This window comes from Procambarus clarkii, chromosome 26 (genome assembly GCF_040958095.1).
Source record: "Procambarus clarkii isolate CNS0578487 chromosome 26, FALCON_Pclarkii_2.0, whole genome shotgun sequence".
NCBI classification, from domain to species: Eukaryota; Metazoa; Arthropoda; class Malacostraca; order Decapoda; family Cambaridae; genus Procambarus; species Procambarus clarkii.
The window spans coordinates 10334693-10350091 of record NC_091175.1 but is presented as its reverse complement, the minus strand read 5'-3'; the positions used below and the strand labels follow the sequence as shown (position 1 = coordinate 10350091).

General features: G+C 38.0%; 2 protein-coding genes across 2 annotated transcripts in view; one reads left to right on the top strand and one right to left on the bottom strand.

Moving 5' to 3' along the window:
• The first annotated feature begins 407 nt into the window (after positions 1-407).
• Positions 408-12526, top strand: kdn (citrate synthase). Its single transcript, XM_045740074.2, has 8 exons — positions 408-646; positions 5778-5942; positions 6056-6253; positions 6811-6999; positions 7476-7675; positions 9213-9345; positions 9563-9766; positions 11267-12526. The coding sequence occupies exons 1-8, from the start codon at positions 599-601 to the stop codon at positions 11549-11551; spliced, it is 1422 nt and encodes a 473-aa protein (XP_045596030.1). The 5' UTR covers positions 408-598; the 3' UTR covers positions 11552-12526.
• A 1724-nt stretch (positions 12527-14250) lies between these two features.
• Positions 14251-15399, bottom strand: part of LOC123756770 (uncharacterized) — a 27604-nt gene continuing 26455 nt past the window's right edge. Inside the window, exon 4 of the mRNA XM_045740075.2 lies at positions 14251-15399. This exon is cut by the window's right edge and continues 497 nt beyond it. The gene's annotated coding sequence lies outside the window, so the exon portion shown is untranslated.

Below are 15399 nucleotides of genomic sequence, written 5' to 3'. Positions count from 1 at the left end.
GGGCAACCATGAAGTATTTACTGCATAAATACGGATGTAAGCGCTGTATATGCAAATACAATCAATATTTATGAATTTAGTGTAAACGCATGCATTTATATTGCAGAATATGACCAGATAAAGCGTTCTGAGAACAGCCTTCACCAGAGAGCGGTGTGTCATATATTACTCAAGCCTAACAAATTCCTCGTTATTTGCGTGTTGGGAGCCTTGCACAAGAACGTAAGGACTCTAATGCTACGTAGTCTCACAAACCCAGCGTACATTCTTGTATATAAATAAGTAAATTAAATAACAAAATTAAAAATAAAAGGCGCAAAAAAGGAGCTGTATCAGCACCATCTAGCGGTTGGATTTTCAACACTAGGTTAAGATAGCGTTAGGTGTAGAGGCGGGTGAGTTTCCCGAGCGCGGAGTCTGCGGTACGTGTGGCGGCGGAGGTGGAGCCGCCCGGGGGAGGCCGAGAGAGCGGCTGCTGTTGTCGTCGTCGGCGGAGGTGTGTGTTGTTGTGGCCGGAGCCTGCAAGAGGAGTTTTGTGGCACACCCCCCCACCACCTTTTTTTCTTTTGTGGGAGCATCTTGGGATCCGAATTAAACGATGGCGCTTTTCCGTAAGGCGGCGGCGAGGCTGCTGAGCATCCCGCAGGTACAGTAGCTGGTGTAGGGCGCCGGGGTGGATGGGTGACCGGTGTGTGAGGTGGGGAGAGAGGGAAGGTCGCCGGCGACTACTGCTGCTCTACGGCTTTACTTCATTTTGAGCTCCGATAAACCATTTATGACTCGTGCGATGCGGTATTATTGTTGTTTCTAAGCGTCTTTGGGTATGTGTCTGGTCTATTATGGGTTAATGTCGGGAGAAAATTCATATTGTGAATTTAAGCCAAAAAAATTAGGCCTAATGGGAAAGGGAGGAGGCGGTTGGGTGATAGATTTTTTTTTTATTTTTTTTTTAAAGCTTTGTGGAAACTTGTGGAGCATTTCATTATATTCTTGTGAAACGACTATCAATAATGGTGATAAATGCCAAATATCTTGACCTCTTGATCGGTGGTTTGTATAAGAATAAAACTGGCCAATTCTTATCTCATAATTATTAATCAGAGGTTACTTTGTATGGCATAGAAATTAATTTATTATTTTTTTTTTTTGGTAACAAGTTTAGGTATACACAGCAATGTGCTGCTACCTTATTCTATATGAAAGACTACACAGTGTAGATCAAAAACTAGCTATATGTTCTTTTAATATTCCCATCTTGCAGGATGATTAGTCATACATGGAATCGGGAGAGAAAATACCAGCTTCAGTACAAAAAATACACTTGAATAATAATTTTATGATTTTCATAAGAGCTAAGCACCAAATCGTGGAAATATTATACTGTATTATAATTATATTTACTAGGTTCTATAAGATTTATTTTTTTATTAAAATGCTTGGGTACACACAGCAGTAATGTGCTGCTACTGTATTCTGTATGGAAAGATTACAGTGTCGATAAAAAACTAGCTACAAGCTTATACAACATCCCCACCTCATGAGAGAACATGAAATGTCGGGCTGATCTATTAGCCTCCACTAGCAAAACCTGGGTACAGCACAAGAGTGTATATTCCAATATTCCTGAGTGTATGAAGTAATTAGATATCAATGTACAGTACCTCATACCATTTGGTCTGAAACCTTGTACTAGTGTTTTGGTTTCCAACCTGGTTGATGCCTGGTTGATGGGGTTCTGGGAGTTCTTCTCCCCAAGTCTGGCCCGAGGCCAGACTTGACTTGTGAGAGTTTGGTCTACCAGGCTGTTGCTCGGAGCGGCCTGCAGGCCCACATACCCACCACAGCCCGGTTGGTCCGGCACTCCTTGAAGGAAACAATCTAGTTTCCTCTTGAAGATGTCCACGGTTGTTCCTGTAATATTTCTGATGCTCGCTGGTAGGACATTGAACAACCGGGGACCTCTGATGTTCATACAGTGTTCTCTGATTGTGCCCATGGCACCTTTGCTCTTCACTTGTTCTATTCTGCATTCACTGGGCATCCTGATCCACTTGGCAATTCAAAAGTGGTTTGGCAGCATTCCTTCACTGTCCTTGTATCCCAGCTCGTGGCCTGCTCTATACAATTGAAGTATTTCTGTGCAACACAGAATAGTCAGTGGGTTTAGCACGCTCTTCTGAAAATTATATTACCTTCTAGCAATTCCACATAAACTATAATTTAATGGTGAATGATTACACACAACCTTGCTGAAATTGTTTAAATACCTTGGTTTAGCTTCAGGTTGCCGTGATTGTCTTTGGCTCTTGCTCCTTGGGTTCGTGCCAAGTGTTCAGCTTTTCTTTCTTTTTTTAAATAGCTTGTTCAAGGACACGAAGTTTAAGATTGGATTTTTGCCAGATGAATTGAAGGATTTTGACTATGCTAATTTCGAGCAGCGGTGGCTTTAGTGATGTGTTATTGAGATATGGCTCGAAGGAGGTTGGTAATGAGTACTGTACTGTACGTCTAGAATAGTCTTGCATTAATGGCATACCAGAATCAGATGTGCTCAAAGATGAAAGGGGGTTATAACCAAACATAACCAGAAAGTATAGGTGATATTTATACAATAGGATAGGTATGGTGAATTATAGGAATTAGATTTGTTTGCTGGGATATATATGATAGAATTTCAGTTTGGCAGAAAGTAATTGAAAGGTAGTCAATGGAATTTCAAGGGATTTTATTTAATTTTTATTTTTTTATTTTTTTTATTTATATATTTTTATTTTTTTTATTTATATATTTTTATTTTTTTCCTCAACTACCAGGAGTTAATTTTTTTTTTTAAGTGGCATTAGGTGCACAGTTTCACAGGTAGATCTTGTTGATTAAAGTTAAAAAAAAAAAGGAAACTGTTGAGATAGGAATTTAAATTTCTGTACTGAACTTTGAGAATTAAGTACTTTATTCATTCTCCATTCTATACTCTTTCTGTTCCTCTTTTCCCCCCTATCACTCCCCTTCCACTGAGGCAAGTGGTGTTACATATGCATACTACATACATTGTATATACAGTACTGTGCTGCTGCTTTAATGTTTTCGTCGTGTGATCGTCATGTCATGACAAATGGTAATGGATTCTTACATCATCAGGGTAGAGCTGAATGACAGTAACATTAACAATGAGATAAACTAGATCTTGTTAAATCTTGCTCTTTACTTGCTAATGCACAATGGGGGTCTTGGGTATGTGTGTAACACACATTCAATATACACACCCATTGAAATATATTTGGGGGTCTGGGGTATGGACTACCACCCCATCATCCAGTCAGGCCGTACCGAGCGACTCGTTTGTGTGTGTTCTTTTTGAGATGAAGCCTTCGACTAATTATACTAACTTGAGTGTAATGCTTGTCCTAGCACTGTATTGGATAGAAATTCACAATGAAAAATACTGTGCTGTTTGCTAGTCAGTATATGCTATCTACCTTGTATACTGTACTAGGATTGGGTTTGAGGACCTTTCTCGCATTTCTTGGGCACGTTCATGCAGTAGTTGGAACATTTGTAGAACTGTTCATAGTTATAATACATGTACATTAAGATAAAAAAAATAACTAAAGGATGGAAAAGCAATGCTGATAAGGATACCAAGAAGTGTCCTGATAATATTGACTGATGTTAATAGGGTCCAGTTAACAGGTACTGTATTGATACTTAGATACTAGCCAAATATCGATTTAAAAAATATTAAGAGCATGAGTCGAATGGAAATCAGGGATCGCAATATATTTGTTTAAAGGATAAAGGGCTGGCATTGGTGTAAAGAAGTGGCAAGATTTGTAGAGGTAATTTGAAGATGCAGTGCATGTGATGGTTTTTGTCAAAACTGACAAAAAATATTTGTTTATAAAAGGGAGGGGATCAAGGTCATCGTCATGTACTGTGTTGACAATTGTTTTATTCATATTCTACACAGCTGGAGATGTCAGGAGAAGGTCAGAGGTTGGTATTGAGCGACTTGTTATTGAGAGTATGCTCAGAGGGTGGGTTATTAAACTGTACTATACATCAAGAATAGTCTTTGGATGATGGCTTGCCCAAATCTGGTGTGTTCATAGAGGCATGGTGATTGTGGGGACCCAGGGGCAGAACCATCCAGAAAATATGGGTGTAGCAAAAAACCTGTACAGTATATCCTTGCTTCCACGCTCTATGGGGGATTTCGTTTGACCTGTCAGACCCCAAGCAACTTCTCTCGAGGGAACAAATCGACGAGCCTACATCCACTATAATGCATGTACATTAGAGATTTTCCTTTTATTAAGAGAGTACTGTAGTGAAATATGTTTATAATAACTGTGAAGCACATTTAGACAAGTATAAATCTATAATAAACCCATCCTTTTCATGTCTGTGTTAAACAGTCACAGAAAATACTAATTTATGTATCATGTTGAACATGGCATATGGTAGAGCAATCATTTGTGTGAAGGGTATGCTACTCCAATAGCCAGCATTACTTCATTAAATTGTATAAAGTAAACTAAAATATTTAAAATTAACATGTGCTGCACTAAGCTGCAGCACATGTTCCACTAAGCTGCACTAAGTTCACCCTCCATTGGTGAAAGCCTGTCCATCTGTGGGTTGGAGAAACTGGTGCAGGGCGAGTGCTGCTTTCACCCCTCTATCAAATCGGTACACATTAATGGTGTATACAGATTAAATAAAAATAAATGTAGCAAAGGCAGGTTACTGGGAAGTATGAAGATTGAGCTCTTTTAAGTCTAGCTTATTTATATTCATTAATTTAATTTAGCTTGTGCAAATTTGACAAATTCTATTTTTAGTGTCTCCTAAAGACCACATTTGGTCAGTATACTTAATTGTACAACCTGAATTTGGGTTCATTGGCCCACATTATAACCCCTTTGCAGTTTTAACTTTATGTAGGTATGAATGTACAGTACATGGATCCGTTGATTAGTGATGTATCATTTCTCGATGGTGCATCACGTTCATGCGATTTTATTGTGCATTTGAAGAGAAGCTTTGTAGAGGTAGAACTACTGGACCACAGCCAGAGTGCATAGGGGCCAAGGGAGGGATAGACCAATGCCTGCCTTCCCTTCCCACCCCAAGCTCACCACCACACGTTAAAGTGTAAATTTTCACTCCAAGGGAAATGTGTTCTGACTTATTATTACAGCCATTATCATTATAATCGCTCCAGTAAGACATCTTGTTAACTAAAAAATAAATTACAGTGCAGATAATGCAGAAATGGACAATACCATCTCTGTATTGACTTCTTAATTTTGTGTAATTTTACATTTACAGTACTCAATTTCCCTCCCCCCCCCCCATCCTTCCTCATTCCAATGGTATGGAAGTACCTGTGAGAGTAAGGAAACTTGATCTACTCTTGATTTAATAATAATTTAATAGGTATTAATAAAGGGAGATATAAATACAAAAATAACTGAACATGGATTTGGAAATAAGGTTGTAGCTCTGTGAACAGTTTACAAAGAAACATATAAGGAAACTTCCTGACTAGGTTCAGCATGGTTAGGTAAATACAGTGTGTAGTATAATATAAAACTAGGAGCTACCTTACATGGGCCAATAAGCCTTCTGCCAGTTTAGTTTGTCTTTATTAACTTGTAATTTTAATATAATTTTTTTTCCACGTAGAGAAAGTTGGTGGCTGTGATAAAAGAAATATAATCCGTTGATTTATTACTCTAAGTATAAAATTATTAATTTTTATATATTATTTGCAGAAAGCATGCCCTCTAGCTGCAGTGGCCACCAGAGCTCAGTACTCCACCGAGAATACTGACTTACGAGAGGTCATGGCACAGAAGGTGCCAGCCATGCAGGAAGAGGTCAAGGCTTTCCGAAAGAAGCACGGTAGCACCAAGGTTGGGGAAGTTACGGTCGACATGGTGAGATTAAAGCCATTCCTCTTTTTTTTTTATTTTTACTATAATTTTTTTGTAACAACTTGTAACAAGTGTTTGAAATCTTGCATAATGTATATTTCTTTGGAACTCGACAGATGTATGGTGGTATGAGAGGTATGAAGGGACTGGTGACTGAAACGTCTGTGCTGGACCCAGAGGAGGGCATTAGGTTCCGTGGATACTCTATTCCAGAGTGCCAGAAACTCCTGCCAACTGCTGAGGGTGGGGCTGAGCCTTTGCCAGAGGGTCTCTTCTGGCTTCTCTGTACTGGAGATATACCAACTAAGGCCCAGGTAAATTTGGCGAAGTGCAATTATTATTTAATAATATTGAATGAAAATGCCTGTCTAGATAGATGTAAGTTTCCCAACACATTTTGCCCTGGGTACTAAATTTTGTAGACACTATTGGTGTCTTTGTTTCATGTAGCATATTTGAACACTGCATTTTTGTCATCGGACCATCCTTGAAATGCAACCTTGCCCTTGTTATTCTTTCTTCTTTTGCTGACTTAATGGATTTTGTTAGTAGAACAAGTAACAAGGTCCCAGGATGCAACCCTGATATGAGGTTGCATTCTGGGGGGGCTTCAGTAATTTGACCTGGGGGAGAAGGGACCTCTATATATAAGCCTAAAAAGAAAACGATTATCATCTGGTTGTATTTGATACTGCTTCAAAATAATGGTTGACATGCCACCCAGAGACATAGAACCCACACAGGAATATTCCTACAAAAAAAAGATGTCATGAATTTAGATTCTGGTAGGATTTGAAGCAATTGGATAGGCCTAATGAAAATATTTGATACAAATTAAAATGCAATTAATATTAACTGTTGTACTCTGCAGGTTGCTGCTCTGTCTAAAGAATGGGCCAATCGGGCTGACCTACCCCCTCATGTTGTGAACATGCTCAATAACTTCCCTTCTAACCTCCACCCGATGGCCCAGTTCTCTGCAGCTATTACAGCTTTAAATTCTGAGAGCAAATTTGCAAAGGGATATAGTGAAGGTGTACCGAAAACAAAATACTGGGAGGTAAGCGAGCTTGAGAAAGTGCCTCATATTATATACAAAAATTTATAATATTCAAAGTATTAACTTTTATATAGTAATGCTAATATGTATGCAAAGGATAGTTGTGATATCTTCAGGGTAACAAAGCTGCATAAGCGCTCTTTAGGGGTAATTTTCCCTGGGAAGTTGTGAGAAGGGAGGGAAGTGCTCTAGCTGGGCAGTCTCCGACAGGAGCAGCAGGACAACAGTCCCTGGTTAAGAGGGAATCGGAAGACATCTTGTATTATTTAGTACGTGGAGGTTTCCTGTCCTGTATCCATAGTAGTTTAGTGTGATTGAGGTGATGTCCTAACTCAATTACATTTTATTCTACATTGCCTTGGAAGGTCATCTGGAAGTATAGTTTGTGCAAATAATGAGAGCAGAGGTGTTAGATTCTTTAGAAGTTAGTGGCAGTCATGATTAAGTAAAGTTGTGAAAGTTTTTAATATCTACAGCTCTGCTTTGAAGACTCCCTTGATTTGATTTCCAAACTGCCTACGGTAGCTGCCACGATATACCGTAATTTGTATCGAGAGGGAACGAGCATTGGAGCCATTGATCCTTCCAAAGACTGGTCAGCCAACTTTACGGCAATGCTGGGTTATGATGATCCTCAGTTCACAGAGCTTATGCGTCTCTACCTCACAATTCACAGGTATTTACAATGGGTATTTTACAATTTTATAACTGGCTAATATGTTTTTCTTTGTCTTCTGTATTTACCAGAGTACAGTACAGTATAGTGTATATATGCACAATACTCTTCTTAATTATATTGTTTTGGCAAACACAGGCTCAGCTATACATGTATAAGAACATTTATGTAAAGTTTTGAATTGCACGAGTAAATTTAGATGGTACAGTACATGGGTTGAGCACTTGGGTGGTTTTACATGGATAATGCATCCTAGTCCATAGGCATGCTATTCTCATGGCAGTTGATGGGCTGGTCCTGCTTGATACATTTTTATTTACAAACTTTGGATTATATTCGGGCATCATTGTGCATCCATACCGAGGCCATTGTCAAACCTGGCCTCGGGTCGGGCTTGGGGAGTAGAACTCTTGGAACCCCATCAAGCAGGTATCAAGTTGGTATGCTAGCATCTTGTAAGAAGTTGAGCACTTTGATTCACCTTGCTTCTTATAGAAAGATATCTAACTTTAACCTTATTCTTTTGTTAATAAGAATTTGGTCTGCACAAGTGTAGTAGAAATATTCATACTGAGAAAAGTATGTTAACCCCTACACTGCAAGTGTTTCAGGATGCATTTTGAGTGTGTAAAGAAAACATGTTTTAAAACATTGGAGAATTTAAGATAAAATTTCAGTCGCTGGATTCGACTCTACTGGAGCAATGAAGTGTTAATGACATCAAATCGGGATCACCCACACAGTAAACTCCGAGACAGTTGGTATGAAAATAGTTATGATCTAGAATACATGCTGGCATAGCACATCAGCCATTCATCCCAATTCTCATTTACTCATTCCTTAGGATCCACTTAGTGGTCAAGATTATAATAATCAAATTTAAGACAACATGGTGTTGGCATGCATTAGTACCATTATGGTTGAGCTAGTGGTCAATTTAATTTTCACTACAGAATTAAATAGTTTGAGATAAAGTACTGTTGGTTTAAATTTGAAATTTTCTTGTACTTCATCATGTACTCTTTTAATAAATTTTACTCCACAGTTTGTCTGGTAGCATGAAAGCTGCCACTTGATAACCCTTACATTTAAAAAGCCATTTGCAAGTTTTGTTATGATTAGGCTGTGGAGGAGGATGCTAATTACCCAAGAATAAAGTTCTAGTCAACTTTCATAACCCTTTTTCCTTCATTTATGGGAGTGGATAGGCATCTGCATTATTAGTGTTATCAGTGATGTTGATGTCAAATAACAGTATTTAGTACATGTAAAACAATCGACGTCAATTGTAAAAAATAATATATCCCTTTTTTTTTTTTTTTTTTTTAACGGCTTCCTCTCAAACCCTGTGTTAAGTGTGCATTCACATGTTTTCTCTACACTCCGCCTCTGGTCATGTTTTGAACCTCCATCTCCTCCATCCCTGTCATTATAGTTTTCTTAGCACAACAAATACATTAAACATACCAACCCTGTCATAGTTTTCTTAGCACAACAAATACTTTAAGCCTACCTAATTAGTAATTTATTTCATCAGTGACCATGAGGGAGGCAATGTGTCTGCCCATGCTACTCACCTTGTGGGGTCGGCTCTGTCCGACCCGTACCTCGCATTTGCTGCTGGCATGAATGGGCTTGCTGGACCTCTTCATGGTTTAGCCAACCAAGAGGTACTGTTTTGATATTTATTTGCATTTCTAAATCTAAATTTACATCTATTGGTGATAAGTTTATAAAATGTGTGAAAGTAACATGAACAAATGTTAGTTTGAACTTCATTATTTCAGACTTAATTTGTTTCTATATTGTGGTGTGGATAGCCGATGTATACTTACAAAGGGAAGGAGATTAAATGTTTGTGCTTTTGTTATTGAAATGATCTTTCAGGTACTTATGTGGCTAACAAAACTTCGTACTGAAACTGGGGATGATATTACTGAAGAGCAGTTGAAAGACTTCATTTGGAAAACACTAAAATCTGGACAAGTTGTTCCAGGCTATGGCCATGCAGTTTTGCGCAAGACTGACCCTCGTTATTCGTGCCAACGCGAGTTTGCCCTCAAACATCTTCCCGATGACAAGTTGTTCAAGGTGAGTGTATTTGTATTCACTTGAAATTATGGGTTGGAAAGTGAACTATAAGGAGCATCTTAGTGATGTAATAAGTATTTTCACTTCACAACATCTTGCCTGAAATACATAGGGTTTGAGATGCCTTCGTGGATAAGGATTTGTAGTAATATTGTGGAATTGTAATTACTGCCAGCATTTTTATTAAATGTCAAATTGTATTGCATGTTAAACCTGGAAGAGCCATGGTTCCTAAATTGTTGTGATTGGGAGGCCTGTTTGGCTAATTGAGGAACTCCTAGGCCAATGACTGACTGTTCCCAGGATGCAGCCCACAAGTTTACCATCTTCAAACAGTGATTCGTCAAGCACTGAAGTGTTCCCTTTTGATTACCTTCATTGGTTCTGATGATCAGTGTCAGAAAAGATCAGTCCTCCTGGTTGATGGTCTGGTCAGACATTTATTTAATATTTTTTTAACTTATTGGTTGGGTTATAATAAATAATTTGGTGCCAAAAGGTTTACAAAGGAATTCTCTAGAGCACGATTTTCAACATTAACTCGTGGCACACTCGATAGGGCATTGAAGTAGTCAAGGCACTCCCATCAGTTATTTTTTTGTCGGTACAAGGGAGAATATTTTCCCAAGATGTCAGTTGACTTGTCCAGAAAATGTGCTTTATCCCTCAAATCCCTAAGGCACACCTGTGGACTCTTCCCAACACACACACTGGTTAAATGCTGGTCTAGAGAATAGATGCAAAACCAAAAGTGTATATGTGATAGATTTTGGTCCTCTCTGAACTATGCCGAACATAAACCTAGTGTGCTCAGTGGGTTTTGCTTAGCAATGCTTAAAATGGTTGACTGTTTAATCATTTCATGTTTTGGGTTACTGTATATTGTAACTATAAATTTGGTGTCAAAATGTTAATAAATGAATTTTCTAGAAAACGTGCAAAAAGGAAATTGTATTTATACTATTATATAATAATGAATACTTAAATGTTCATGAACAGCAGTCAGATGGCGCATTTTAGTGTCATCTGAAAGTTTAGCGTCTTGAGTACCGATAAGGAGCTATCAGAAAATGTTTTTAATAGACTAAGTCGTCATGATAAGGGACAGATGTACAGGTTTTGTGTGTGGACACACTGGTGCTCAATGCATCCTGTCCCCGGTGCTATTTATTGCTTGTTGAACAGAGACTTTTTGGGAATAAGGAAACTTGCCCAAATGTTTCCCTGCATGGAGGATTGAATATTTGGTCCAGTAAGTTAGCAGACTGCTTTTGCCTTAGTTTTGTGAACAGGTATTAGGCTTACCTGCTGGATACCTGCTTTGCTTGGACATTGTAAGGGAATGTTGGGCTTCGTTTCTAAAATGTTCACCCAGTTTAAATTTTCCTGTATTTGTTTGTATTCCTAAAGAATTTAAATGTTTAGTTGACAGTTTGGACTTGCTTAGTAATTTTTGTGCAAGTTTCTGAGGGGTGAGGTAATCGTATTTTCTCTTTCCAGCTCGTCTCCAAGTTGTACAATGTTGTGCCTCCAATTCTTACTGAACTTGGCAAGGTGCAGAACCCCTGGCCAAATGTAGATGCTCATTCTGGCGTACTACTCCAGTATTATGGGATGACGGAAATGAATTACTACACTGTGCTTTTCGGAGTGTCGCGAGCCTTGGGAGTATTGTCTTCACTGGTGTGGGATCGTGCTCTTGGCCTGCCCATTGAGCGGCCCAAGTCTATGAGCACGGAAGGACTGAAAGGTTTAGTTGGTGACAAAGCAGCTCGAGGAGCTTAAAGCACAGTGTATATATAGGTTGAGCTTTTGTTATTTGCATGCATTTAACATCATTTTATAAAATTATTTCATTTAAATGAATTAAGTTTTATTAAAGCAATGTAGCATGTGAAAATTCCGACTGCCTTACTTGAGATGAGCATGTGTAAATGCGTCGTGCACTCATTATGACTGATAACACTAGTAAAAAATTATCAACACTACCTTGTATTTTGTACAATTATCTTTTTCCATTTTGATGCATTCAGTGTCATTCACACTTAAATTTAAAAGATACAATTTTCTTCCCATTCTTAAAATGTTGGGAAAATGAGTTTTATGCAAAATTTTAATAAGAGTTGTTGTTTGCTTGAAAAGGCAAGAGCAGTACTTGACTTGACCCACATAAGTTATGTGAGTGGTTGAGCTGGATATCTCTACCGACGAGAGTAGGATTGGGCACAGAAAAGATGTTGACGAAGCTTGTAAGCCTGATTTTTTGTTATTTATTTGGTATTAAACAATATTTATTATCATGTCTTGTGTTGACAATCCACTTTGTCTTAATTGCAAGATAATTTGATTCCTAATTCCTATTTTAAGCTGCTGCTGCAGTGGTATCATACTGCACCATACCCCAATGTAGGTTTAATACTAGGCATAGGTCTATAACCAGTTAACCCGCTGTAACTGACTACAGACTATATAGCATAGCGAACCTGTGATGTTCTGTAGAAGGGTGAAGTGTGGGATTTTTTTGTTTTTGTTTTTTTGTGATAAGTTTTAAAACATCTTGTGCTCAGTGAATGATGTGTAGACTTGATGCAGTATGGTAGCAATTGATCTTAGTGCCCTTTGTTTGGGGGGGTGGGGGCGGGAAGGGGAATGCATCTTCTTGGGTTATCATAAGATGTAAATACATGTATATTATGGTAGGTGAAAGAAAGCTACCTGTCTTGTAAGGAGTACAAAAAATTAAATGTTTTAGTAAACATACATAAGTGTTTTAAATTCCTTTTTAAGGTTAGGCTTGTGGTTTGTTGAGCAAATTTTAGATTTGTAAAGGAAAGTAGATCATTAGGCTGGTATAGTAGGTTTCTGTGGTCTAAAGGATTTCTTGTCATGGGAAGGGACTGGGCAAAATTGCAACCTGGCTGATATGGCAACTCTTGCAGATAATTTACAAAAGTACCCGTTTAAGAACTGCCGCTGCCTTTTTTTTTTTTTTCTCCATTCCAACTACATTTTTTTTATGGTTTGTGTGGGTGGACTCAACATTACAAGAAACATTGGAAGCCTTGGGGAAAGCTATTAAGACAAAAATCAAATTCTATGGCATGCACACAGAAATCACAATAGCGTGATGCCTCAAATGAACAAATCTACAAATGCCGTGACGAGGATTCGAACCTACATCCGAGAGCATCCCAGATCCTGCCGTAATCGACTGAACTACGACATGGTCAAAAGAGTTGAAACCAGAAGTTATACTGAACTTACTTGACATAGCATGAGTGTATGGGGAAAATTGTGTAAAACCCTGGTTTGTGTCTGGGAGAGGCTGCAGGATCCAAGTAAATTCAGTTGAACTTCTGGTTTCAACTTTTTTTTTTTTTTTTTGACAATGTCGTAGCTCAGTTGATTAATTTAAGGCAGCGTCTGGGATGCTCTCGGACGTTGGTTGGAATCATCGTCGTGCCCCCGTGGATTTGTTCTATGGTATGCGTTTATTGAGTTGGCAAGGTTTTCATTCACTCTAGTATGGCCCTGCTATATTTTGAAAATGAGTTTTGAGGCTGGGGGACATGAGAAATGGAAATTGATGTGGTTAAATATTTTTGCTGATGTGTTTATTTGGTAGTCGTCTATTATACTGTGGGTTGAAATTAAAATTGCTAAATTAAATTGGCCCATAGGGCATGGGGGAATGCATCCTGGAGGCATCTCCAGTTGCTATGAATCTCACTGCAATGAATATGGTTTGGTCCAATATAATTAATTGAATTGCGGTTGTATTATATAAATAGCTGACTTATGTATACATATATATATAACCTATTACTTACGAATATTTTTGGTTAATTTTATCCAAATTACTGCTTAGTATGGCTTGGTTTTGATTCCCTGAGAGGCACTATGATTGAAGTTTTCTGACTGCTAATTCTCATCTAATTTGTCTTATTGTGAAATTATTGATATCTGGTTATTCGATATTTGTCTGATAAATCCATTAGCTGCTCATTCATGGTTTATTTTGCAATATCTTTATTGTTTTTGTGTACACAACTGCACTTAAATTATTATTCCTGCTATGAGTGTTATATTAGTATCTTGAGGGCATCATTTTTATGCTTGTCCCTTTCTGCTATCACCTCATTCTTAAAATAACCAAAAATTGCATTATTATTTTTTTTAATACCCAATATTGTAGTTTTTCATGTTGCCATATTAAGTTTGTCCCCCTGCCAGTATGGCTTTTTTTAAACATTTTCTTCCCAAATGCATTCCTATACCTCAATTTTATTACTTTAAACCACACCATCAGCTTCTAATGAGAAAAGCAACTTTCTCCTGACAAGTCTATACCTTTCCAATACTTTTGTATTGGTGCCGTGCTTCTAATTTCTCCCGTGTAATTTCTACTGGCACTAATACTGTACAAGCCAGTGTTAAACTATTATCAAAGGAATCCAAATTCATAAAAAAAATTAAAGACAAGCAAAGTTCAACAGTTTTAATACATACTCTCATAACTGCGTAGGAACAGAACAGAACAAAGCCTAGTTAGAATTCAGTTGAAGGGAAAGTTACAAGCCCAATAACAGTGATGTACACTACACAGAAATCACAATAGTGATACATCAAATGAACAAATCCACAAGGACTGTCAATTAAGGCAGCCTCTGGGATCCTCTCGGACGTATGTTCGAACCCTCGTCACGGCCCTTGTGGATTTGTTCTCGTGTACACTAATGAGACAATATGCCACAAAAGTGCCAAGGTTTTAAAAAATCAAGCACATTATTTTGTTAAATGTAAGACTACATAATTTTCCACTTTGCCCAACCACTTGGGCTGGACGGTGGAGCGACGGTCTTGCTTCATGCGGGTCTGTGTTCAATCCCCCGACCGTCCAAGTGGTTGGGCACCATTCCTTTCCCCCGTCCCATCCCAAATCCTTATCCTGATCCCTTCCAAGTGTTATATAGTCATAATGGCTTGGCACTTTCCCTGATTATTACCTTACCTCGGGTAAGGAAAATTAACTTCTACCAGACTATAAACGACAGTTTTAGGTGATATCAGATCGAGATTAACAGTGTGGCCATTACCTTAAAAATGTAACTTATCTGCAATTTACATTAAGTATTTATTGTAATATCCATATGAAAATTCAATGAATCAATAATTTAAATAATAGTAACTTCATTAACTAATTAAGGGACCAAGCAAATTTAATGGTAAAGTAGACCTGCTAATAGATCTTATCTCGGTTTAATATTCCATTAATGCGAGATTTATAGCCCCAAGTTCCTGCTCCTCCTAATGATATTTAAATAATTTGGCAAACAATTTTTACAAGAACAAAAGTCCTAAAAGTAGATTGCTGTATTTATCAATATATATATTACAGCATACAAAACATTTTTTCAACACTAGTTAGAATAATATTGATAAAATATCCCCCTGCAGGCTTACAACACACTTTTCGTTGAATACAATCTTCAATCTGATACCGACTTGGTTTCTGGTTACGATGACCGTGCTACTCATTACACACACAGATCACACTAAAGTGATGCATCAAATGAACAAAGTAAGTTCAGTAGAACATCGGTTTGAACCCTTTTTAACCCTGTCGTAGCTCA

Coding starts and splice junctions, on each gene's coding strand:
- kdn (XM_045740074.2), top strand. CDS start 599: ATGGCGCTTTTCCGTAAGGCGGCGGCGAGGCTGCTGAGCATCCCGCAG. Junction 6,254..6,810: donor ATATACCAACTAAGGCCCAG/GTAAATTTGGCG, acceptor TGTACTCTGCAG/GTTGCTGCTCTGTCTAAAGA. Junction 7,676..9,212: donor CTCTACCTCACAATTCACAG/GTATTTACAATG, acceptor TTATTTCATCAG/TGACCATGAGGGAGGCAATG.